Source organism: Microtus ochrogaster, assembly GCF_000317375.1.
Source record: "Microtus ochrogaster isolate Prairie Vole_2 chromosome 6 unlocalized genomic scaffold, MicOch1.0 chr6_random_2, whole genome shotgun sequence".
NCBI lineage: Eukaryota > Metazoa > Chordata > Mammalia > Rodentia > Cricetidae > Microtus > Microtus ochrogaster.
The window spans coordinates 7,322,791-7,348,243 of NW_004949095.1; the positions used below are offsets into that span (position 1 = coordinate 7,322,791).

Sequence of the window (25,453 nt, forward strand, 5' to 3'; positions counted from 1 at the left end):
CGGGACCTGTGCTGACTCTCTAAGGAAGTTCTGCTCTGTTTTCATATAATGTTTCTCCCTCCCTCTCCCTCTCCCTCTCCCCTCCCCACAAACACACACACACACATTTCATACCTGAGTTAACACAGACACAAATTAACACATACATACACTAATCAGCCAGCCTCCCACATCAATGTACATCATCTGTGGATACTCCTTTAAGACACAGGATGATGATGGTGATAATACTGATAAACATTCAGTCAATCCAAGAAACTATGTTTCTCGTTTCTCTCTCATTTTCCCACTAAAAAGGGTCTTTAAAATGCATTAAGTCAAGTAAAATTTTACTCAGAGGTTCATATGACTGGAGCAGGTTGACAAGAAAAACAATCACAAAATAAATATTTTTTGTTTTGTTGTTTTTTAAAAAAGAACATTTCCATATACATCGTCTCTAACTTGACAAAACTGCTTCCTTGGACAGACAGGTGCTGTGGGAAGAGGGCTCTGGATGAACTGTGAGGGGCTCTTGGAACAAGTCAAAACTGTGAAACTGGGGGTGGGTGGGCGAGAAAGTGAGGGGGCTGGCAGGAGGAAGAAGTGAGGGAGTGAGCAAGGAGGCTGTACCCTGCCCTTAGTGTCGGCTCCTCTGCCGCAGCACTGCACGCTCTTTCTGAGGAAGTGGCACGGAAAGCCATCAGCCCATGGCCCCCAGGGGTGCAGGGAGGCAGTGTACAAAAAGTAAGAACCGATGCAGGGAGGCACAAAACAACAACATTTTAAGAAATCTGGTTAAAAAGAATACAAAAGTGACTCCACAGACGGGAGGTCTCCCGCCCCTCCCACTCTTGTCCCCTCTTGCTGTCCTGGATGACAAAAATCGCCTTGAAGCATTTTCATTTCGTTTCTTTCATAGCTTAGCTGGTTCTTTTTATCTCTTCCTTGGCTCTTCTTCAAATGCATTCGTTTTAGAGAGCACCAACTTTACAGACCCGAGGCTGCTGAGCTGTGGCCTCCTTGTGAGTGGGGGCAGGGAAGGGGGTGTTGTATGCACTTGTGCACGTGTGCCGTGGCTGTTTCATTGTCTCTCGCCTGCTTCAGTCCAAGCCTTGAGCTCCCATCCCCCAGGTGCTGAGAGTCCTATGGAAGCACCCTGTTGGCACTGAGGTGAAGGCTCGGATTATCTTTGCACCCTGAATGTGTGGATCAACTCTCTGGCCAGTGCTGGGGTAGTTCCCCATTAGCTGCAGAGTTTGCCTGTCTCATACTCGACAGGGTTTGGCAGCTTGGAATTGAAAGCTCTCAGGGAGGATTGGATCCTGCCCACCTCGTTGTTGGCCAGCTTGAGCCTATGCCGGAGCAAGCAGGAGAAAAGGTCCAGTCGGACTTTGCCAGGTGGAGAGAGTTGATTGACCCGGTCTCTGAGCTCAATGAGTTGTAGGAGGGCAGAGTCCTGGGAACCTTGCGTATATGGGTAATCGAGCTGGAGAATTAGGTCTCGGATAGCATCTGGATCAAAGGGCAGGCTGTAGCCAAAGACCTGCAAGGTGTTGATTTTCATGTAGCCCAAGTTCTTGGAGGGATCCGTCATCTCCAGGGGTTCATAGTAGATTGTCTCGTTGGAGCTGTCATCCAGGGACTTGATTCGGCTCCTTAGGTAAACATGGACTGTCTCAAAGAAAGTCTTCCACCTGTTTCCCAACGTGATTGTCCAGTTTTGGCACTGGGCAGCTGCATCCACGTTAGTCCTTTCCCAGTCAGGAAAGTTGCCCTCGTTGACAGGCATGAACCAGCTCTCAGAGTGGCTGCCCCCAAAGGGGTTGACGTAGATGGCCATGACAGGCTCCAGGGTGCTGTTCTTAGTGAGGCAGATCTGCAAGGACAAGGCTAACATGACATGCACCAGCCCAGGCTTGTACTTGTTGCTCTTCAGAGTCAGCAGCATCCGCTTCCTCCAGGAAGGGTCAAACCAGCTGCCCAGGCGCATGTCGTTGCTGATGAAGATCGAGTGGACCTCAATGCGGCTGTCTCGCTTCTGCAGCAGGTACTTCATCTCTAAGTCCTGCAGGTCGGTCTCCAGTCCCAGGAAGTTCTCCAGGGACTCAGCTACCTCGGGACGGCACAGTCCCTGGGCCAGCACATAGCCAGGGTTACAGCTCCCGCAGCGAGTAGTATTGTCTGAAGCACAGTGGGCACATGCAGACCCTTCACCCAAGGCACATGGGATGGGGCCCTGGCAGGAAGATTGGTCATAGGGACAGGTGCAGCTGTGGCTCTGTTCCAGGAAGGTCCCAGGGAGGGTGCTTTCTCCACAGTAGAGAAGGGATTGGATTCGGTTCCACCAGAAAGACAGGGACCTTGAAGAGATAAAACAAAGAAGTAAGAGGCAAAGGAAACTGCATGCCCTGTCCTCCCTAGGAGTATCAGGACACCGACTAACAGATGGAGTGGAGGGGGCAGGGGCAAGGGAAAGATCACAGCAACAGGTTCCTGAGTGGTGAAGACCTCGGAGCTCCACCAACTCAGTTAAGCCTGGAACTCTCTCTAGCAAACCAGTCAGGAAGATTTGATATCAGGCTTGTCCTAGAAACAGCCAGGCTAATTTCTTTCAAAACTGGAGGCTTTTCAGTGTCTTGAATCAAATCTAGCCTTTTAGTTTTCTCTACAGCATAGATCTTGTCAAGTTCATGCCCAACTGAAGGTCTCTCCTTCTTTTCTGTTTTAGCCTTCTTACAGGAAGACTTGAAATTTTTTTGTGGATTACTTAAACTTTGGATTTCATCTTTTAACTACCTCCTCAAGTCGGTTCTTTCCAGTGTCTCCTTCAAAGGACGACTCCAGTCACTGTCTCATCACTGTGTTCTGGTTTTACCCACAGCAACTACCTGTATAGAATTACTATTGGTTCATTGAGCCCTTATTCAGAGCTGGGGTCCCTGGAAGTGTAGTGAGAACAGGGGTTCCGTGCTGTCCACAAACACATTCTCACAGAGCAAGCTTGTTTCTTGTTCATGAGGGGCATTGAAAAATTAGTTGCTAAAAAACAAAACAAAAACAAACCATTTTACTAACTCCTGCCAGTCTGTCTTCTCCACCCCTGCTTCCTGCCTTCCCTAAGGCTCAATCAGTGACATGGCTGGGCCTTTGTGACAGTAGCCACACTGCCCAGAGTCCTGTCTCACACATAAGCCAGGCATTCCTATCGTTTCCTGCATAAGCTGTCCAAGACTTCTTAGGAGGTTTTCCTCTCCAGCCTCTGCCTCTTGGGAACTATCTCTCTTTTTTTTATGTTTTCATTCTTTTTTTAATTTATGTCCTTTTGATTGGTGTTCTACTTTCATTAGTTTCAGTGGCCAATAAGTCAGGATTTTAAATTTTTTATGTCTCTACATGTTTGCTAAATCTTTCCTTGTCACCCGTGTCCTCTATAGCTAAATAGCAGGGCATGGAATATAGGTTTACTACATTTTAATGAAGGCATGTATGCATGAGTGAATAAGTAAGTGGATTCCTATCACAGTATACTCATCTAGTTCCATTGGGAGAGTCCAAGCTTCAGTTTTCTTCCCATCTATGACTCAGACAAGCGATGAGAACCACTTGTTTGAAACAACCTAGGGTGTTTATTTCTCATCATTTGCAGTTGGTATATGGGCTTGAACTCAACCCTTTCCGTCACTAGAAGAATTACAAAACTGGAAAAGAATAAGTGAGAATTGGGGTGTTACTGGAATAGTATTTGAATCTACTATCATTTACATAAAAGTTACACAGGCTCCCTTAACTTCTTCAGACACAATGGATGATTGACTATGACAGAGGAGGGAGGCCAAGATCGCAGAACCAGAATGGCTGAATGTGTCACCACGTTCTGTTCTTCCATGTTGACCACAGCATCCTTCTTGGCTTCAGCAGCTCTGGCAGGAGATGCTGTGCTCTGGATCTGAAGCCCAGGTACTCACCTCTCCTTGGGCAGGCGGAAACGGGGCTGCCGATGGCAGCGCTTGCAGAGATTGAAGAGGCGGCGGACGATCCGGTGCATCTTCTTTAACAGGACTTTCAGGCTGCCTCCTAGCTGTTGGTAGCGGTGCTGGACGTTAGTGTCCATGACCCAGTACTGGGAGATGGCTGTGGAGTTCAGGAACCGGTCACTGGGTAGCCTCTTCAGCAGGGCCTGGAATTCTTCTGTGGGCAAAAATACCAAATCTGAGCAGAAGCTATGGGAAGTCCTGGGAACACAAATGGCTGGTTCCTTAGTCCCCGGGGCCCCGCAGAGTCACTGCATAAGAAACAGGCCTCACATCCACTGTACTAGCTTTTTAAATTACATATGACATTATTGAAAATTAATTAACATATCATAAAATGTAGCTCTAGGATTCTTTTCTTAAGAATTCATTCGTTTTTTCAATTTTGGTTCTCGTGTGTGTGTGTGTGTGTGTGTGTGTGTGTGTGTGTGTGTGTGTATGTGTGTGTATGTGTGTGTGTGCACTCACTACATGTGTGTAGGGCCTACAGAGAACAGAAGAAGGGGGCAGGTCTCCTAGAGATGTAATTAGATGTGGTTGTGAATGACACAACATGGTTTCAAGGACCAACTCAGGTCCCCTGGGAGAGAAGTGCATGCTCTAACAACTGAGCTGTCTCTCCAGCCCCAACTTTGGAGGGTTTTTTTTTTTTATTTTGTTTTGCTTTGTTTTTTGTTCTTTGTTTTATTTTATTTTATTTTATTTTTGAGACAGGTTTTCTCTGTGTAACAGTCCTAAAAGTTATCCTGGAACTAACCTTTGTAGGCCAGGCTGGCCTTGAACTCACAGAGATCTGTCTGCTGAGTGCCCACTGCCTGACTCTTGGTTTTTGTTCTTATTCCAGTAAATCTTTGATTTTCAAAACAGATCTCTGCCATTGCTTGAATGGCTAGAAATCCTGCTTTTACTCATAGCCTAGGGGTGTGTCTCTTTCTTTTTCTTCTCCAGGTAACTTACTCATGGAACTATCTTTTTTTCTCATATAACATATCCTGATTACTGTTTCCGCCATCTCCTCCTCCCAGTTCATCTTTCCCTCCTGTCCCATCCTGATCCACTTCCTTCCTGTCTCTCTTTGGCCAAATTTCTTCAACAATACCAGGACTCTCCAGCAGAAGGTAAACAGGCTCAATGACAGGCAAATGCTGGCACAGAGAAGGTACTGTACCCAGCTCAGAAATCTTAGAAACATTTAATCCCTGCGCCCAGCCTCTCCCTCCACAGTCTACTCTCTGATTCTCTGAGATCGTCTTGCTCTCTTGGGCTCCTGGTCACATAGGTATTCTTCCTTGTAGCTAATATAGAAGCAACATGATATCTGCCTCCAAGCTCCAAATCTGTGGTCTTTTGAGCATCCTGGGTATGGTTTGCTTTTTGAACTCATGCTCAGGTCTCTCTTCTCTGCTTTGCCTTGAAACCTGTCACCACTTCCCCACCTGGCAGAGGCCTATGACACTCTCATTTATTAATCTCATGGTGGTAAAAGCAAAAGTTGTATTGTAGAACACATCCTACTACTGCTAGCCCAAAGCATCAGGCTGGGGACTAGAACTTGATTTTTTTAAAACAGCTCCTTGCATCATCGACCTACTGCTATCACTCTTTTAAAGACAAGGGTATTATAGCATCGAGGAACTGGATGGTTAAACCAAAGCAAGAAAGTTGGTCAGTAATAGGGCAAGAAGCAAAACTATCCCCGCAGACCCTGGTCTTAAGTTGACATTGATAATTAGTTATGTCAGCAAGAAACAACAGTTGGTCTGATTTCCACTGGGTACCAACTAGACCATTTTATATACTTCATATCTTCAGCAAATATTTATCAGGTGCAAGCATTGTGTTAGACACCATGAAATCAGTAGCTGGAAGGACAGACAATAGCATTTCTTTGTACTCTCAGTGATATTTGTCTTAGTTTATTAAGGCCTTTCCACACACGTCTAAGTTAGGCACTGTGATTATTTGCCTGAAGACTAACACACCACTTAAGACCATATCATTATTCTTTCCTCGGACGTTTACAAACATAGTAAGTTGGGATCCAAGTTAGATTCCTCGTGTCCTGGGCCCTGGAAGCCTCTAGTCTTCAGTGGGGAACAATTCTGAGCTAGTTGTCTTGCTTACCTGATTCTTCAAACTGCCTGTTGTGAGTGGCCCAGGAGTCTTGAATCTGCAGCAGGCTGTCTTCCATGGACTGGATGTCAGCATCAGGACAGTTGCATTCTGGGAAATTGGGGCTGCACTTGCACCAGCAGTCATTCTCCCTGCAGACAAGTTCACCCTCAGAGCTGCAAGTGATGTAGCTAAGTGCTGCTGCCACAAACCGCTCACGCAGGTGTTCAGGAAGCAGCACCTGCAGGCCTGGGGAAAGCGTGAATCAAGGCATCACTGAGCAGAACCAGCGGGACTCAGTTTCTCACACCCAAGGCTATGGGAATCCAAACAGGGGTTTTGCTGACTGGGCCTGAGACTGGTCACCCCAGGGTCGGATCCTGCTGAGCTGGTTAGGAGAAAGGGCTTTTCTACCCCTATGACAGATGGGGGAGGATCTGAGTATGCAGATGAGGAACATCAAAGCCCAAGGCTTAGCCAAACTCCTCACATCAGCCAAATTGAGAGCCTGCATATCCTAAGAACAGCTTAGTGGCTGCTCATCAGCATTTCTAGGAGAGAAACAGGAAGATGTTTCAGATAAAATAAGAGCTTAAGGCCTTCCTGGGGGAGAAAGCAAGGCTTGAGGAGCTTGCTCTGCCTCTCATAGCCATTCTTCCTTAGAGTTTCCTCAATGCTGGCAGTAGACATGCTCAGACATTACTAAATGCTTACCTTCCTGGGCCTCCCAGTCCATTTCTGGATAGCTGAGAATGTTCTGGTTATGAGATAGGGACAGTTACTATATGTATACAGTGGCCAGGCACTAAACCGATTACTTTCTATATATAGTTGGTAGTTGCTCTCAGGGTCATCTCTATCCTAGAGGTGTTGTTGCTGTTGTTTTATTTTGTTCCCTAAAATAATCTGGGCTCACATTCCTTGTTCTGTTAATGGTGGATTCTGATCCTCCTGCCTCTGCCCCGCCAAGGGCTGGGATTATCAGTGTGTGTCACCATGCCTAATTTCATTTTGAGGATTTTTTGAAATGAGAAACTAAAAGCCAAAAGGCCATTGTGACCCACTGAAGTCACAGCCCTAGTTGTCAACCACAACCCTGGTTTCACCTGGTGATACTGCATACTTGGCTATGGCTGCCTACTCAGTATAATTTAACTCTTGCTTTTTATTGTTGTTTGTTTTTTTTTTCTGTTTTTGTTGTTTTTTTTCTGCTTTTTGGACACAGGGTTTCTCTGTCATAGCCCTGACTGTCCTAGAACTGGCTCTGCAGTTCAGGCTGACTTCGAACTCACAGTGATACACCTGCTTCGACCTCCTGAGTGCTGGGATTAAAGGCCTGTACCATCACTTCCCAACTAATTTAACAGTTGAGAAAATATAAATGAAGGAGGGTAGATTCCTCGAGATTTATCAGGCCATTAGGCCATCAGGCCCAGACACACACTGGCTTCAAGCCACAGGTAAGGTGACGGTTGGAAGCTTGCAAAGGGTGAAGGAAAGATAGTTATGGATTAAGGATGGATTTAGTATAGATTTAGTATAGATTTTCAGGAGACTCTTCCAATAGGGATACTGTTAGACTTTCTTCCAGGAGAATGAGGTATAGAAGGACCCCCAGATATAAGAAGCCCCTTTCCTCAAATGCATGCTTTTGATTTCCACATCCATGACTTTGTCCTTGGCAGAAAAATCAAAATTCTCCCAGTGCGCATCCCAGCCTCAGAGGGCCTCACACTGTACCTTGAAGTTGTCAGCAGCTCGGATATTTTCTGTTCTCACTTGAGGCCCACCTCCTACTCTCTCTGGCTACTAGATGGCCCTTTCCTGATTCTGTGCCCACATGGCCCTCGACAGTCCCCACTCAGCACACACACGCCATCCACATGCTTGCTTTCAACACTCAGCCTCTTCCGGTAGTCTCCTTCCACCTCCCCACTGCCTCCCGCCTCTTCACCAGAACACTTCCTGTGGCTGTAAAGTAAGCGCCCTGAGCAATGTCTGTGTGAGTGATGGGCTCTAAAATTAAACGGCACAAACTATTCCAAATGAACCACCAGGCATTTTGAACTTCACTCACTGCTAATTTCCAGACACAAATCCAGCTTGTACAGGGACAGGAGAAGAGAGATATTAATTGTATTGGGTATCTATTACTAGGTGTTTCACTCCTCTTATTGTATGTTTGTTAATTCCTAAAGCAATATGAGTTGTCTCTGGCTCAGATTGCTTGAGATTTGTAATTGTAACTTCTGGGTGAGGACCATTGATTCTGTGACGCTGGGATTGTAATATCTTAAACAGAGGCCAATTCAGTTAGTGCTTAGGAAAAACAAAGTCTTCTTCTGCTGAATCCGTTTGCATAGCTCTTCTCTTAACACATTGGAGAAACAGGTGGAATTAGACGTCTCTACTTCTCCTCCATTCTTTGGGCCTACAACAGTGGTATTTGCTTTTTCTCTCTCCACTTTGCCCTTGCTGTCTCCAGTCCAAATGTTCCTGTTCATTCTTCTTAAATGCTGCTCCTGGCTTCAAGGTTCTCAGTTCTCACAGAAAAAGCACAGACAATGGAAAGCAAGCCACTCCTCTGTTGTGGTTACAGACCAGTGGACCCAAAGTTTGACCTAGAGGGAGCCTTATTAGTGAAGCCACAATTACTATGCAAAGGCCACTGGTTCCTTAGTGTGCCTTCCATAACCAAAACCATCATTAGACTAGTTTACGAGGTTGTGTGTCCGATCCCTACAGAATAATAGCACAGGTTTCGAAAAGGAACACATTGGAAGTTATTTAGATATTAAGTGGCAGGAGCAATGGATCATGGGTGTGGGGCCAGTCCTCAGATGTTCCTCATGCCCCTCCCCAAAAATACTGATGGAAAGTTGCTGCATGCAGGTCTTAAGATTTGTGCAGTTTCCTGTCTTAAGGAGGACTTAGCTGAGGCAGATAGGCATAAACTTAATGACCCAGATTCTACTTGTTAGGAACTGTGTACTCATTTCTATTCAAAATGCAATTGGCAGCCTAGGTCTTTTATCTGCACCTAGCAGATATATAGCAACACACCTAGCAACTGTCTGCAACCTAGAACCCCCACTTGAACTGCACACATACCCTACAGTGAATGATGGAGTATGTTTTCTTCCTCTTCACAGCCATCAAAGTTGTGTTCTATTCAATTGTACTCCACTATGGGCCAGCTATAAAGCTGGGGAAACCATGTGGCCTAGAGTGGTTTTGAGCATGTGTGTAATAAGGTAAAACTGTGTACCTAAGTGAATGTTTAGGGAGAATCCATTACTTACTATCCTTTGCCTATGCATAATTGGATGCACATTTGATAAAAATTACATGTGTTATGGGAAGGAACATGCACAATAGAAAAAATGGTTATGGGATTTAATCTGTGTATCTAAGTAGATAACTATTCAAACCATGACCCTAGTAACCGGCTCCTCCTAAAGGAAGGCCCATACACTAATGTGGGTCCTTGAGTACCTTCACGTATGAAGCCTGCTACCAATGCTGATAGTGTATTTCTGATCGGTGCTATTGATTTGCTTTTAATAAAGTTATTTTGCTCATTTGGTAAAATGTGAGTCCTTATTTCAGTACTCGAAATAAGAGGCCAAGAGCTAGACATACCTATCCCAGACCATGACCTACTCAAATGAGAAAATCAGATCTTTCCTTTCTTGTCAGGGATCCAGGCTTTTCACCAGGCCTTAGCAGTGTGAAGCCACCATGTGGCTGCTTACCCAGTAACTGCACTTTGTTCTCTGGACTCTGAACCAGGACAGAGCTGACTGAATCCAGGTTGTCATAGTTGCTGCAGCCCAGTGGACCGGTCCTGGTCTCTGTGACCTAGAGAAGAAGGGACAAGATATGGACTTAGAAAACAAGAGAAAGGTTTCTCTTTGCCCTTTCCTTTGAGCCATCCATGTGGAGACTCTGTGTCCTACCCCTGACCAAAGAAACTGCATTTGTCTACCCCAGGAATGCAGAGTGACTTTGTTTCCTTGTCCTGAGTCAGTGATCATTGTTTCTATGTGGCCGGTGATAAAAAGCTGCATGTGGTTGCTAGGGCCTTTGAGAGGGGAGTCAACAAGTTGTGTAGCCAGAAAGTGGGTATGGAGTGAGACCTTCAAGTTGGTGTCTGCCAGCTTGAAGGAGGCAAGGCGCCAGAGGTGGTTCCTCTTAGCCTGTGAGTGAACCAGTTACATCCACTTGATGGGGTGCTCACAGGTTTTAGGGATCCCAAAGATGAAAAGCACAAGAGAAATATGAATGGTTATGAGTATTATTATTAGTATTAAACATTTAAGTCCACTTCAGCATCGAGATGTCCTTAGAGAAAATCAGCTACGGATTATTGCATATTTCAGTAAGTATATTAAATATACATAAACTCTTACAGCCACGTAGTATTCCAAACACCATATTTTAAAATATTATAAAGTTGGCCCATCAGTTTTCCCTGATGTTTAAAGTATAAGATGAAAAATGGGGAGCTTTAAGTTCACTGAAATAATTATGTAATAAGAATGATGGGGACCCGAGGCCCTTTCTTCTCAAGAGCTCAAAGCCCTTGCCAACAATCAATCAACCAATCAAGGAGTATTTATTGAGCAGCCCCTGTTCAATTCTGCGCAATTCATCAAACATTCATAGAGCACCTTCCTGGAGCTCTTGTGGGGCTCTACCTGGTACTGCTGACCTCCCTGTAGCTGCAGGCACCTGGGCTTTGCAGTAGGCGCAGGAGCTGCCGTTTTACATCCTTTCCTAAGAGGATGTGATTCCCACCTGGTTCCCATGCTGGAGTCTCTGACGAGGCAAGCTCACAGTTATTTTGCTTGCCGTGATGTCAACAGCGGCTAGTGCAGTGCCTGAATGTCGTAAGGAAGCAGTGAACCTGAGGATGTGTGAGAAAAGGGTTCTAGTCTTTTCAGGAAGATAGGCACAACGATGTGTAAGTTACATAATGAGTCATTTGAGGAGGCAGGTAGATTACAAATGACAGACAGATATCCGAGTTGTGACCAAAAGATGTGTCACAGAAAGCACATTCCCAGGCAGAGGGAAAACTAAAAGAACAGGGGAAACATCACTACTCTTTAAAGATAAGTAGGGAGCAGACAGTAGAGGAGTTAGGGAAATATGTTGTAAGAAGAAAAATTCAAAGAGAAAGACAGTGGGATCCGCAACACAGGCTTCAAAATATATAGGTATGGGCCTGGCTCCTTAAGGAACCCAAAATGCACGGGACGTCACAGAGAGACTCCAGTCTGCCTACGCTTAGAAAATTCACAGAGAATAAAGCTGTCAAGTGGGAGATGGGATGATACCACAAACACTGGGAAAGGAGTCAGGGCTGATCTTGGGAGTTTAAAACAGTCTTGAAAAGTGAGTAGGGATTCAAGGGAACTTGTGAAAGTATGTCTGGAAAAGAACAAAGAAGCAGCATCAGAAACAGTGTCTGAGAGCCAGCAAGACACAGTCCGAAGGAGGACCAGGCCCAGGCCCACACCAGGTGTAGGGTGATTCTCCAGTGAAGCAAAATGCCGATGGTGCTTTCAGGACCCAATCCAACCTTCCCATTTTCCCAATAGGAAAACACAGTCCAGAGCATAGAATGGCGGGGCTGTGGTATCTGAACGACGGAATATTCCTAAAGATTGATTGGTGATTGATTGACTTTGAGATAGGGTCTTACTGCTAGGCTGGCCTGTAAGTTATGATATGGCTCAGCCTGTCCTCATAACAATCCTCCTGCCTCACCCTCCTAAGTATCAGGATCACAGGACTGAGCCCAAAATAATTAATTAGTTTAAGTCAACATTGGAGCTTTCAGCCTCTAGATCTGTGTCATTTCAATTCCTAGAAAATAGGTCAAAGGGTTGACACCACAAAAATGTCACCACTCTCTAGCCAATAGTCTAAAGAGTTCAGCTCATCTAATATGCTAGGGATCTGCTCTCCTCAGAAGTCTAACACTGGGAAAAAACAAAACAAAACAAGATGCAATGATGGGAAGTTGGTATTACTTTCTGCTAGGTCGAGAAAGTCTCACTCAGCCCCTATGCCTCCTCCCGGCACTTCTTGCCTGGCCCTCTTCCCTAAACCTCTCCCTCCCATGGGCTGGGCTTTCATATCCCCAGCTTCTCTTCCTAATATAATTCAGCCATTTTGGCTGTGCGCCCTCTTGGTCCATGCTCCCTCTTGGTTTTCTTGACCTCTTGCTGCTTGTGGTCTCTTGGCCCTTAGCTTCCCTACTCCCCTTTCTCTCTTTCCCTCATTCTCCCCTCCCCACAGTCTGGTTCAGTCTGCTGGCCTGGTTCAGTCTGGGCTCTTCCCGATGCCTCTGGCTGTTTTCTTCCTCATATCTACAATAAACCTTCTCAGACGTGTCCAGGAGCCATCATGTCCTCAATTTTTCATTCACTATCTTTCTCTAAGAGATTAAGAAAACAAGGTCTAGATAAGTTAAACGAGCAGCTCACTATCACATACATTCTATCCTAGGGGCTAGGACGAATTCAATACATTCTTGCATTGCTTTATTCAGTTACTGGCAACTCACAGGTGAATGTCACAGTTCCTGCCTGTATGGCACTTGGAAACTTATGTTCCCAGAATCCCCGTGTTCTGGTGGATCTTCTTGGGCTGGCTTCTTTTCCTACGTGGACACTGTGCACTGAATACGTCTTAGTGATCAGACTAGACTGGGAAGACAGAGCCAGGCTTACTTCAGGGCCAAGTCTTTCTTTTGTAGTACTCCCCATAAGAAGAATCATGGCTAAGAACCAGCATGATTTAGTGGGACCTGTGTGAACGGGTTGGGCTGAATGGCAGGTACAAGTGGATGCTATAGCATTGAGAAACTAGTTTGTTCCTACTGCACGGTAAGCTGGCCACCAAAGTGTTGCTAAGTTGTATTCTGGATTTTCTATCTATCCACTCCTGAGTGGGTGACCCACCAACTAGCTTCAGACAGGGAGCGAGATAACAAGATGTGTGTAGGGAAGGGCAGGGCAGGCCAGGGATTAGCCACAACAGAGGCATTCCTGTTTTTTCTCTGATTCCCAAGCCTTTTCCGACCCAGTACTCATCCATCTCCTTCCCGCCATCATTTCTCCATACTGAGGCTGACTGTAATCTTGTAATTTTTTCCCTCTCTCTCTGCTTGTTCAAATGTCAGTTCCACAAAAAGACAATCAGTCAGGTAGGCCTCTGAGAAGAGGAGCTTCCCTTTGTTGATTGTGGTGCAGGACAAGAAAAATGAGGAAATACCCTGGCATCGTACCCATGTCCTGATAGAGCAGAGAGTAGTAAGCCAGATCTTCATGAGGAAGGCTCTCTCAGACTTCACGAGATACCAAAGTCATTATTATTTTTATTTCTATTCTGTTCTGATACCACCTCTCTCCCCGCCATGGATAGGTGATGAGGTAGGAAGAAGAAAGGGGCCTGGAAAGAGTCTCGAGTAGACGCTGTCAGGAACTGACCTGGGTGAGCAGTACAGACTGATATACAGCCCTGTTCCCACACATGTGGTGGAAGCCCTGTCTCTGAAGGGCGAGCCAATACAGTGCTGCAGATTTCTCTGCAGAGGGCCAGGCAGTTCCGGGAGGTTATTAAAAGGGCCCATAAAGGTAACAGAAAGTGCAGTTCACTCAAGTGCACACATTTCAAAGAGTGCCTCAGATAAGCTTTCAGAAGGGGAAAATAATTGTGTGCTAATTGGTCTGTTGACAGAGACCATCCTGCCTTCAGAAAGCCCTGATGTCTCCCAGGTTCATTAGCGCATCCAATTTTCCATAATACCAGACTGTGAAAACCATCATTCCAGTGAGCCTATACTCCTCCCCCTTCTCTCACTTCCAGATTGCTACTGCCCTACCTGAGGGAAGAGGGGGACACCTGTGATGCTAACAGCAGAGGAAAATGGGTCTCTAATGGTGAGCGACGGGGCTGAGCACGGAGAGCCCAGCGATGGTGTGTGTGCTTAAAAAGGCTTCAAAGTGAATCAGGGGCTGCAGACTGCTGCAGCTTTACCAACACTTATTTTTTTTTCCCTTAGGATGGGCTATGATAAAGTCCCCCTTTCTGCCTAGGGTCTGGCTGGCTTCTGACTGTCTTTGTTCAGTCACCTCATGGGCTTTTCAACACCCCCACACCAAGTCCTTCCACATCCTGTTCCCAAAGAGGTGAATTAATTATAGCTATGAAAAAGACCCTATCTCGTCTTTGTGGTGCTGATCCCTTCTAGGAAGTTATAGACAGTTGTATATGTGTATAACCTTTTATACTTTGCATGGTTTTCCTGTGGGTTGGATCATGTGGTGTCACCCCAACGTGACAGCTGAGTAGACAGGGACAGCAATCATCATCTTTATCATCAGGTAGAACATGAGTGCAGTAACTAATTGGCAGAGATGCCAGCCTTGTTACCCAGCAGGCTTCCAGAGAATTTCTGGTGCTTTTGCCCTTTGGTTGCCACAAGAAAAGGTCTGGAGGAGCAGGAGGGATCGGGGGAGAGAAAGAATAGTTGTGGTTAGGACAAAATGTATTGAATTATCTGGAAATTGTTCAGAGTTTTAAAAACAGAAGTAGTCATATTAGCTGAAAGTCCTGTGGACAGGTGAGTTAAGTGACTGGTGACTTGGATTATGGAGGGGACAAATGGAGTTCCTCAAGGTCATAGACACAGCAAGCGTGGGGCTGAAACCCAATCCCTGAGTACTCTTGCTCCACTTGGCTTGTTTGCCTCTAAACTGTGTAGCCCGATTTCACCTCTCAAGCATTTTATTGAACATCCTGCCCCATGCCAGATGCTGTAAAGGGACTTGGAGCAACGTGCATTCTGCAGAGTCCCTTCTGCTTAAAGACCTACTGTCACAGTGGGTGTGGGGAGGAGGGGAACAGGCATGCAAACAGACAGAGTGTAATGTGGCAAGTCCTATCTCGAAAGTGTGTGCCGAGCAGGGCAAGCCTTACGGCGCAGAGTAATGTTTTCTGGTTCCCAAAGGAACGAAGCAGAGCGGGAAGGGCACCTGTTTCTCCACATTAATGCAAAGGAGTTACTAGGGAAGAGTGAAAAGTAACCACAGGTTCGCTTCAGGCAGATGTGCTAGAGGATGTTTCTTTCATGAAGGCAGAGCAGGGCTCTCCTCTCACCCCATTCATCCCCACCCAGTGATACAGCAATGAATGGGATGGAGCCCAGCAAGACTTCTGCTAAGGCAGGCTCAGTAGAACGAAGCAGATGGCAAGTGATACTGCACAGAGGACTGTTAGCTCCAAGGATGAGCTACAGGGCGCATCCTGGCTGCTGAACTGTCCTATATGGGTCTATAAGCGTTAATCATTTAGAGAGGAGGTAGACTCCACTGATGGCAATGCTGCAGATCAAACCCGAGCAGGTGAGCAGAGCTGTGAGAAGGGATACCAACACAGCCCTTTGATCCTTAGTCTAGCAAAATGTCCTTGAAATCTATATGCCTCATTGAAGACTGGGAAGGGTGGAGATGGGAGAAAATATGAAACCATCCCTTTTTATACATAGTGTTCTGAGTTGTATCCTCCGTGGAGAACCCACTATACTCCCAGAGAAAACCTTAGGTCAGGCAGTGCAGTAGGGATTGAATATTCATTTCACAGTCAGTGGGTCCTTGGAAGGGTTCCCAAAGAAGATTTCCAGGGATAGTGGTCCCTCCTCTGAGGAGACAGGCAGTGGCTGTAACTCTGGGACCATCCACAGGGATTATAAGAGATAGGGCTTTAATACTGACCTGTCTTCCACTCCTCTATCGGAGACTTCAGGGATATGTCTTGGAACCCATGGCAGCAACTCTACCAACACTGCTGGGTGAATGAGTTGAATGTCAACTCTAAACTAGTTATTTTTTTCTGAAAATAACTGAGAGTTATGTGAAGCTCCAAACAGTAAAAGGATCTGAATGTCAATAATTATAAAATACAGCTAATTAATATCTAAGGGTTAAGCCCATTCTTCTAGATATCAGGAATGAGGACTTGACCATGAATAAGGGTGTGGTCCCTGTACTGATGGCAGAGGAAATAGAAGCAGTAGTGGTTTAGAGACAGAGAGACTTTACTCATTTGTTCATTCCTTCCTCCCTTGATCATATGACATCTGTTTCCTCATGACCGACAAGGTTGCAAACTCTGTACTCTTCTAGGGAATGAAGGCTGAGTGAGACCCAGTTTCTCCTAGAAGGCTCTCTGAGTTCCCTGTGTCCATAATCACGTTAGCTAGCACCTGTGGTTCAAATGACAAGCTCAGTAATAGAGGCACGTGCTTGGAACCATGAGGAGGAACACTTCACTATGTTAGGAGTCAGGAAAAGCTTCACAGGAGGTCAGTTTTCTCAACTGAGCAAAGAGGGGAAGGAAGAGCCACTTGAGTCCACAGCCAGGCGCTGGGAATACAACAGAGAGCAAGTGGCAGGAAGCGAGATATGGGAGGATAGCATGTTTAATAACATTTGGTATTTGGGTACGCCTGGGCTACATGATGTGAGCGGAAGGTAAAAAGCTGTTGGACGAGAGAGGACTGTTTAGAGATGAAAGTAGGAAGACAGCAGGGGCAGAACGTCAATGATTTTTTCTTAAGAACAATCAGCCCTTTCAAGAGCCAACTGTGTTCTGCTCTGGGCAAACTGTCCATTTTCTTATTGAATATCACAGACTTTCTTCAAGGTTGAAAACTCTTCCAGTTATGTAATAGTTTTAGAGAGAGAGGAAAATGAAGTCCAAAGAAGTTTGGTAACCTGTGCAACACCCAATCTGCATGCAGTGGTAGGACTTGAATTCTTGGAGAGGAGAATATAAAAGCATTATGGACGAAAATCAGGTACGCATTGACAAGGACTTGGATTAGTGGACCAGAATTGGGGATGAAGGGAATTCAGGGGCAAGGAGCAATGGTAATGATGGATCAGCGGATCTAAGTTAGGGTGTGAGGGCTACTACAAGGGAATGAGACCCTTGAACTGTTGATAAAGTACCTGTCTGTCATTTCCTAGTAAGAATTTTGTTTTGGGGGGTGGATTTTTCAAGACAGGGTTTCTCCGTAGCTTTTGGTTCCTGTCCTGGAACTAGCTCTTGTAGACCAGGCTGGCCTTGAACTCACAGAGATCCGCCTGCCTCTGTCTCCCTAGTGCTGGGATTAAAGGCATGTGCCACCACCACCCGGCTTTCCTAGTAAGAATTTTGGGCTTCTTCTCCAAGCGTGAAAGAGCTCATATGAGATTGACAGATGAGGGAAATTTTCCAAAGTTCTAATATCTTGGTAAAACCCTCTCCAGGCTACTTAGAGTCCCTTTCCATCACTTCGAGCTGCACTAGATACCAGCATCATAAATGAACCTTTTCTTCTGCTAATGGAAACCCATCCTCCCTCTCCCAGATGCTCCCTCCCTCCAAACACTGTACTCCGGTAATCTGCTACTTTTTCTCCAGTTAATTTCCACTGTGCTCCCTGTGAGTCATGACGAGTCCTCAGCGACATCTCTCTAACCCCAAGCTCTTCTAAAGAGCCCACTTTACCTGTTTTGATTTAGCTCAGCTTTGCATCCCCAGGGACGGTTGCCTTCTCTAGTGCCGGCTGTTTTCTTTCTCCCATCTCACACTCTTGAGCAGGGAAATGAGGCAGATTCCTCACTGCAGCTCTTCCTTATTGTCAGGCTATCTCTGGCTCCTGGAAGCCAGGATCATGGTGCAATGCACCTCACTAGCCACCCCTTCATATTTATTTTCTTGCTATGTTTCTTGGCTCACTGAGGATTTATAGTAGTTGAACTTACTATTGTTACCAGCAGAAGTCTGTACCATACTTACTGACTTCTGATTCCCATCCATAATACATACAATCATTTAACCTTTGCTCTCTTAGATGCTTGGCTGCCTGGCCTTGCCTCCTCACAGCTGTAACCTCATCTCTGTCACCACACCCACGTTATGTCCTAGACTCAATTGCAAATTACATTTCTTCTATAACTGCAATACAAAAATCACATCATGCTTCCTCCGTCTCTACCCTGTAACATATCAGTTCTCAACTTGGGGTTTGAATGGCCCTTTCAACAGGGGTTGCATATCAGATATTCTGCATATCAGATACTTACAATACGATTCATAACCATAACAAAATTATTTATGAAGTAACAATGAAAAATGGTTAGGAGTCACCACCTATAAGGGACTGTATTAAATGGTTACAGCATTAAGAAGGTTGGGAACTATTTATCATCAAACTTAGACTTTCAGTCTTTGGACTTGATCTACTTTTTATCATTCTTAGCTTCTTTTTTTTCAGTGGTTGACTTAGGATCCTGAATCTACATTGTGTTCCTTGGTATATAATCTTAACTCCTTTGCCTTTTTCTTCCACCTTGTCCACACATGCACCTTGGTTAAACCCAACTGTCTATGTAGTGCATGCCTGCTGGTAGGTGGAACAGTAAATGGAGCTGATAAAATGCACCTAACTATAGTGGCTCATGACATACCGTACTGCTGTGGGATAACACTTCTGGATGCTGGGAATATGTGTTACTCTCAGGGGTTGATATAAAAGCTGCTTTGGCCGATAGCAAAGCAGAATAAAGCTAGGTGGGGATGTCTATAGACCATTTTGATTTTATACTTAGAATTTTAAAACTCCAGAATTCCTCAAAGTGGTATTACTCATCCATTAACATAGGACCCTTAGTAGAAATGTCCTACAGGTTAATTAGAGCAGGGGGATTGGAGATTACAGCTATTGACATCACAGTAACTATGGATCCCTTAAAGACATGCATGGGATTATGAGATTCTGTCATGGTCTTGCTGGAACTCCTCCCTTGCCTTGTGCTAACATTTCTTTTTGTGGCCATGCCAAGCAGCTCCACTTCAGAACCTCATCTTGTGTAGTGTCTTCACAGTTCACTTCTCTGTCCTCACAGGACTCTGCACTTCAATGACTACTAAACTACTTCCTGACTCAGGGGGCCTTAGAACGTAGCATTTGTTTTGTTTTGTTTTGTTTGGGGTTGGTTTTTTGTTTGTTTGTTTAATTGAAACAGCCTTCCTCAGTCCTACTCAATCAGTCAATCATCATTCAGATCTCAAGCTCCCAGGACAAACCTTAAAGTGCTCCTCCTGAGCAACCTAACTAATGCTAGTTGCTCTCTCGCCAACCCTAAAAAACATAGACCTTGTCTTTAAATAGCTATCTGATATCTTCTCTTCAACCCCACTAGGATGCAGTCAAGCCTGTCTTTGACAACAGCAAATCAGTCTGCAGACTAGATGTTCCTTCAGAGGATGGGTGATGCGGCCCTTTGTAAGGCCCAGCTGAGATACCACTAGAAAGCAACTGCTTCCCCTTGCTCAGTGTGGTCTGGCTGACCTGAAGCTAGTTGAGGATTCAGCTTCCTCTTTACCTTAATAGCCCCTGTGGCTATCTGGATATGGTGCAGTCTGCGTAGTGTGCTCTCTCTGTCAATGAAGTAGGAAGCCGCCAGCTGGTGCAGGGTTTCCAGGGACACAGCAGAGCTGTTCCCACTGCCCCCAACCACAGGGACACCTCCTGATGTTTCTGACTTTCTGCCCAGTTTCCTCTTGTCCACAAAAATGGTCAGCGACTCTTCCCCTATAACAAAAACATGAGCTTATTAGTGAGGTTGTCAGCTCCAACATCCCGGCCATAAGAACCTGTAGCCCTCTGGCAGGGCAGAGTGAGCTCAAAGAGAACACTGCCCTGCTGCGGGCCTCTCCCCATCATTTCCACTCTGAGAGCTCTTTCCTCAGACTGTGCACAGGGTCACAGGCCTCCCTGCCTGGGAAGCCCTCCTTTGCCTAGTTCTTAAAGCTTCCCAAAGCTCACCCCTCAGCAGCGTCTCCATTTAACATCCTCTATTGATCTCCATCACAGGCAATCTGCCTCCAAGGGGGAGACACAATTCTCCCCTCTCAAGTTGTTTATGAGAAGCCACATGGCTATTATTGCTTCCAGGGAAAGGGCAAAAGCTTTGAGGCTCTGCCTCCTCCCTCTCCATCAAACACCCCCCCCCCCAGGCCTGCAGCTGGCCCCAACCCAGGGGGAGCTGCTTTTTTTCCCCCACTGCACACTTAACTAAATGTTATGATAAACCCTGCTTTCTTCTTCCCATAACTGGGAGAACTCTGCATCTTCAGGTCTTGTGATTCTTTCCAGAGTCCTGGCTCCATTGTGCACAGTCCGGTCCCCACCCGCACCCTACCAAAGGGAGAGCCACCCAATTGTTGGAATTGTGGTTTGGCTGCTCACCAGTCTATACAATAAAGGAGGAGCGGTGAACATCTATTTCTGTGCCTATAGATCTGACATTTGTAGCCACAGTAAGAAGTGAAGTCCCTGGGTTAAATAGCTAGTCAAAATAAAAGTAGGAGCGCCCCCTGCTGGTAGATGCTTCGTAGACACCTGTATGTGCCCTCCCATCTCCTTCCTTACCCCTTTACCCCCCCTTCCCTCATGATGCCACTTTCAAGAAAATAGAAATGTTCTAGGGTGGTTTCGGGTGCAGAGAATACACTGTTCTCCAGTACACCAAGAAAAAATAGTTCTCCGGCAATAATAAGCCAAAAAGGAAGAAAAGATGCAGGGAGAATGATATTCAACAGATCATAAAAGCTATTTTCCGCAGTGGAACAGCCAATTGGCTGGGACCGAGAATGCTGCTTACCTCCGAGAGTGGCAGAAAGTAAGAAATGGGTGCCGTACTTTTTGATGAGGTTTTCAGTAACCTGTTGCAGGTTGGGTCTCCTTCCGAGGAGGCGGATGTTGCGGACAAACTCTGGGGCGAGAGGCAGGGGCAAACTGAAGAAGTCTTTCCTTTCTAGGGCCAAGTTGTTCACTTTCCATCGGGCAAACTCCCTGCAGGGAAAGCCACCATATTTCAGAACAAAAAGTATGAAGCCTGAAACAGATAAGGTCATTTCTCCTCTTGAGGCCTCCCTCCTCAATATCCTTCTCGTAGGGTAGAGATTTCCAGCCTGAAAAGCTGATCTCCTCCAGAGCATCTCCCGCCCAGGTTTCCCACCCGACAGTGGTAGCTAAGTGTCTTCCCAAGGTAGTCGCCACGCCTCACAGAGAAGCAGAAGCAGCGCTGGGCAGTGATCTGCGGAGGACTGATCGGGTCACAGCTGTTATACAGCTGGTGAGTTATATCATCCATTTTACTTCAGTTGCTCACTACTGAAAACTGGGAAGCAGGTCTAGAGAGAACAATGTTTTACTGTTTGGGACCCAGATCCCTTCACACCCCCCTTGGAGAGAATTACATTCCCCTACTTGTTTATGCGGTTCATATCGATTGATACCACATCAGAAATTAAAACTGAGAAGATTCAAGTTATCTCTCCAATATTACATTTGAAATTAACAGTAATAAGACCATTACATATAACTGAATCAATGCATTTCATGACAAAAGCTCTATATATTGAAACAAAGCAAATCCGACAGGAAGAGCGTATTGCTTTGTGACTTTGTAAATCTTCCATATCTGCTCGACAGGATAGTTTCACTCTCATGTTTGCTTCTGCATCCAGTGTGTCATCGTAACTGTGGACTCTTATGCTTGGGACCAAACTAAACTAAAGGAATGGCTATTTCTGAAAAGTTACTTATAGCATGGTGTCTGAAGCCATATCAATAAACGTTGTATTCTACTGCATTGAAATCCAGAGTTTTACATTGTGTTTTGAACAGATCTTTTTGCCACACATGATCAGGTAACAGCACACACTAGCCATCCTGGACATACCTGGTCACTGAAATATGCAGCTCTTTTAACCTCCTGGCACTTCATTGTAGAGTACTGAAACACCAGACTAGTAAATACCACCACCAAGTCCATCAGAAATACCTTTAAATATCAGGAAGCTGACTAACTCATAATAATGAATATAATTTTTCTGGAACTTGAACTTTATGTGAAAACTAAAATTTTATTTTTGCTAATAAATAACATGTTTTTCTAGTTTTCATTTTTGCTAATAAATATCACCAGTTTAAAAGCTAGCTTGCTTTTTTTTTTCAGAATGTGTCTGCCAAACACTTAAATCTAAATAACTATAGGTTGTCTGGTGCTCTTGCTTTCAAGAAAAATAGGATTCTAGGAAGAAAGTTGCTTGCTCAGCTTGCAGCTCAACCACATATGTATTTTCCCTTGAGCTCACCGTAGTTCTTTAGTGGCCTCAGACATGCTCTGTGTCTGCTTCCCATTTCATCACATGAACATAGAAAGACATGTCTCCAAGGTCAGCATTTAACCCTAGTATTAAACTGTACTACTTTATACATTCTCAAGTGAGGCTGGCATATTCTGTCCCTCTCCCTCTTTCTGTTTGTGTGTAGGGCTGTCTGGTTAGTTCATTTGTATTATAATGATCAGCACATGATTATTAGATAGATAAATTTGGGACAAGTATTTTCATTCAAATTAACATATCATGTTTTCCCCCCCCGCTCTCCAACTTTGAGAGCAAATGTCACATGGGTCACGAAAGGACCAAGAAGACCACATTTTTAGTAGCATGTTTCAAAAGATGTCTGGGTTTCCTTATGGACACTTCCAGAAAACAAAACCACCAAACAAACAAAAGAAACAGCTTTCCCGTCTCAGAAAACAGTAAGATATAAAGTCTTCACAGATCCCTTACCCATCCCAATCCTGCTCATTGTGAAAGTACATAACCTTGGTCTAACCTTCGCTTCAAAGCCAAGGAGTGCGAGTGATGGAGCTTCAGGAAATAAAATAGGTAAAAATAAATCAATGAAAACCTATGCCTAATCTAAGCCTGTAGAAGTCTCCCCCACCCCATCTAATTCAAGAGGCGCAGACATAGAGGAGGAGCGTATGCCAACCATCACTAGCCGAACAAAGAAAAATGGTGACTAATAATTCATGGCTTCAACTTAGTCTTTCAAATTTCTCATTGTGTGGCTTTATTTATCGAACAAGGCAAGTTAATAATAATATATCACCAGTTATTTCTTTTGTGCAGGAAATGCTAAACTTTAATTAAAGTACAGGGTATTTGTCAAAAGCATTTGCTATCCCAAATCCCACTGCAGGGTAGAGAACAGTTGCCTGATCTCATTTGTAGATGGCTGGATGGGAACCAGTATCCTCTTGTTGGCTAGAGGATAATTACACCGATGAATCATAAAACCAGATTACTAAAAACAGAAACAAAATATAATCAAAAGAAAACCCCTAGGGTCATCAAACCCAGGCTCTCTGCCTTGGGATGAGATACACGTAGACTGCATTAACTAATACTTTCTATCATGTTTTGGCCCTAGATTTCAGGATGAAGAGGAGACATTCTTCCATCTTCCATGATTTCTTACAACGGACCATGCCCATCACTTTCCTGGCCATCTCATCCAGGAGCCCTTCTCTCACTCTGTCTCCCATTTATGCCACCAGACTTATGACCACTGATATCATCTATTTTCTCTCCTTCTCCTCCCATTAGAGCATAAACTCTGCCAGGGTAGGATTTTCTTCCCTGCTATTAACTGTCTCCAACAGTAGAGCCATCTTAACCATTCTTACAAGAGAATAACTGTATATCTTCAGCAAGGTTCCCTTGGGTAATTGAAGGAGACATTTCCCATGACCTTTAATATCATAGCTTTTCCATTCCACCAGTTTTCAAATTAATGGAAAATTTACTAAAAGATAGTTATAAGAATATCACCTAGGAAGCAACAAGCAATTAGTGATTGATCTGATATGAAATGAAACATTCAAAATGTGCATGTATCAGGAAGTTACGTTTTGTTTATAAAGGTATATGAGCCTAATTTTGGACACTTAAAAATATAAATCAAACCAGGTATGATGGCCAATATCTGTAATCCCAATATTTAGAAGGCAGAGGTAGGAAGATTACTACAACCAGCGTGGTCTACCTAGGCCAGTCAGGATTACATAGACATAGACCCTGTCTCAAGTAAAAAAAACAAAACACTGCGAGAAAATTCTTTTGATTTTTCCTTTTATACTGTTTGGGTCCTCACACACTGTCCACCGCAGACATGGACAACTCATGTCTGTCCATTATCTACATTCAAAGCCCAGAGCATAAAAAAAAATCTCTCAGTTGAGACCCTTGTGCTTTACACTCAGATATTAATGATCAATATCCCCATTCCTCTACAATGAATCTAGTCATTTCTACCACTCATTGTGTTAAAGATTGACCAAAAGAGAAACACGCTCAGAGTTCTGCACTTTTGCTCAGTTTGACATCAGCCGTGGAAAGTCTGTTTGATGCAAGTCAATAGCTAAAGACTATTCCACTTAAACGGGGAAACTGGAGCTCAGAAAGCTTAGTAATTGCCTAAGGTCACACCACTAGAGAGCACGTATTCTTTTATGCTGTTAGAAGTGAAGGAAAAGTATCATCTGCCTAGCTTCTCCAGATTATGATATATACTGAAGCAGGAGGATTACCATGGATTCCAGGGCAGGATAGGTGACAGTGTCAGATCTGGTCTCCAAAAGATGGGGAAAAAAAGAGAGGAAAAGGAAGGGAGAGAGGAGGGAGGGAGGGAGGGAGGGAGGGAGGGAGGGAGGGAGTGAGGGAAAGAGGTAGAGAAGAAAAGGAAGGAGGAGAAAAGAATGAAGGAATTTGGGGGAGGGGATACTCTCTTTAGAGTCCCTGAGGCTGCTCAGAGCAGGGTAAATCAGGGAGTCCTGCCACCTTAGCGCATGACCTGCTGTTTTAAAGACTGAGAAAGCCTTCAACATATCTGCGATTCATTTGTGGCAGACCCATCTTCCAGCAGGCACCTTGGCTGAAGAGAACCTTGAAACAAAGATGTCACAGATTTACCTAAAGGAATATAACCAGCTGGTAGCAGAACCTGAGCAAAACGATAGCACACTGACCTTCCCCAGGGTCATGTTGGTAATAACAAAAAGTGAAACCCAGAAGTGTTAAGGGAGTAGCTTGGATGGAGTGACACAATTAGAGGGAAGAGAAGCTTAAGCCCCAGTGCCAGTGGTTAAGGTCAACACTGTAGTAATAGGAGCAGCGGGGCTGCGTCCCCCCAGCACCCCACTGTCCACACGGCTAGCTTTACCTGAAATAATTACCCGGACACTGTATTCTTTTAAACACTGCTTGGCTCTTTAGCTCCAGACCTTTTCTCAGCTAACTCTCGCACCTGGACTAACCCATTTCCAATCATGTGTGTCGCACCCCAAGGTGCGCTTACCGGGAAGATTCTAGCCTACGTCCATCCTGGGTCGGAGCTTCATCGC

General features: G+C 45.0%; 1 protein-coding gene across 1 annotated transcript in view; it reads right to left on the minus strand.

The window, feature by feature from the left end:
- Positions 1-308: 308 nt before the first annotated feature.
- The window catches only part of Brinp2 (BMP/retinoic acid inducible neural specific 2), a 102,848-nt gene continuing 77,703 nt past the window's right edge, over positions 309-25,453 (minus strand). The window contains exons 3-8 of the mRNA XM_005363930.2: positions 20,855-21,045; positions 19,574-19,782; positions 9,881-9,986; positions 6,138-6,374; positions 3,948-4,170; positions 309-2,342 (exon numbers count right to left, since the gene is read on the minus strand). Of these exons, the coding sequence (XP_005363987.1) occupies positions 1,226-2,342; positions 3,948-4,170; positions 6,138-6,374; positions 9,881-9,986; positions 19,574-19,782; positions 20,855-21,045 (2,083 nt within the window). The 3' untranslated portion in view covers positions 309-1,225. The remainder of the gene's footprint in view (positions 2,343-3,947; positions 4,171-6,137; positions 6,375-9,880; positions 9,987-19,573; positions 19,783-20,854; positions 21,046-25,453) is intronic.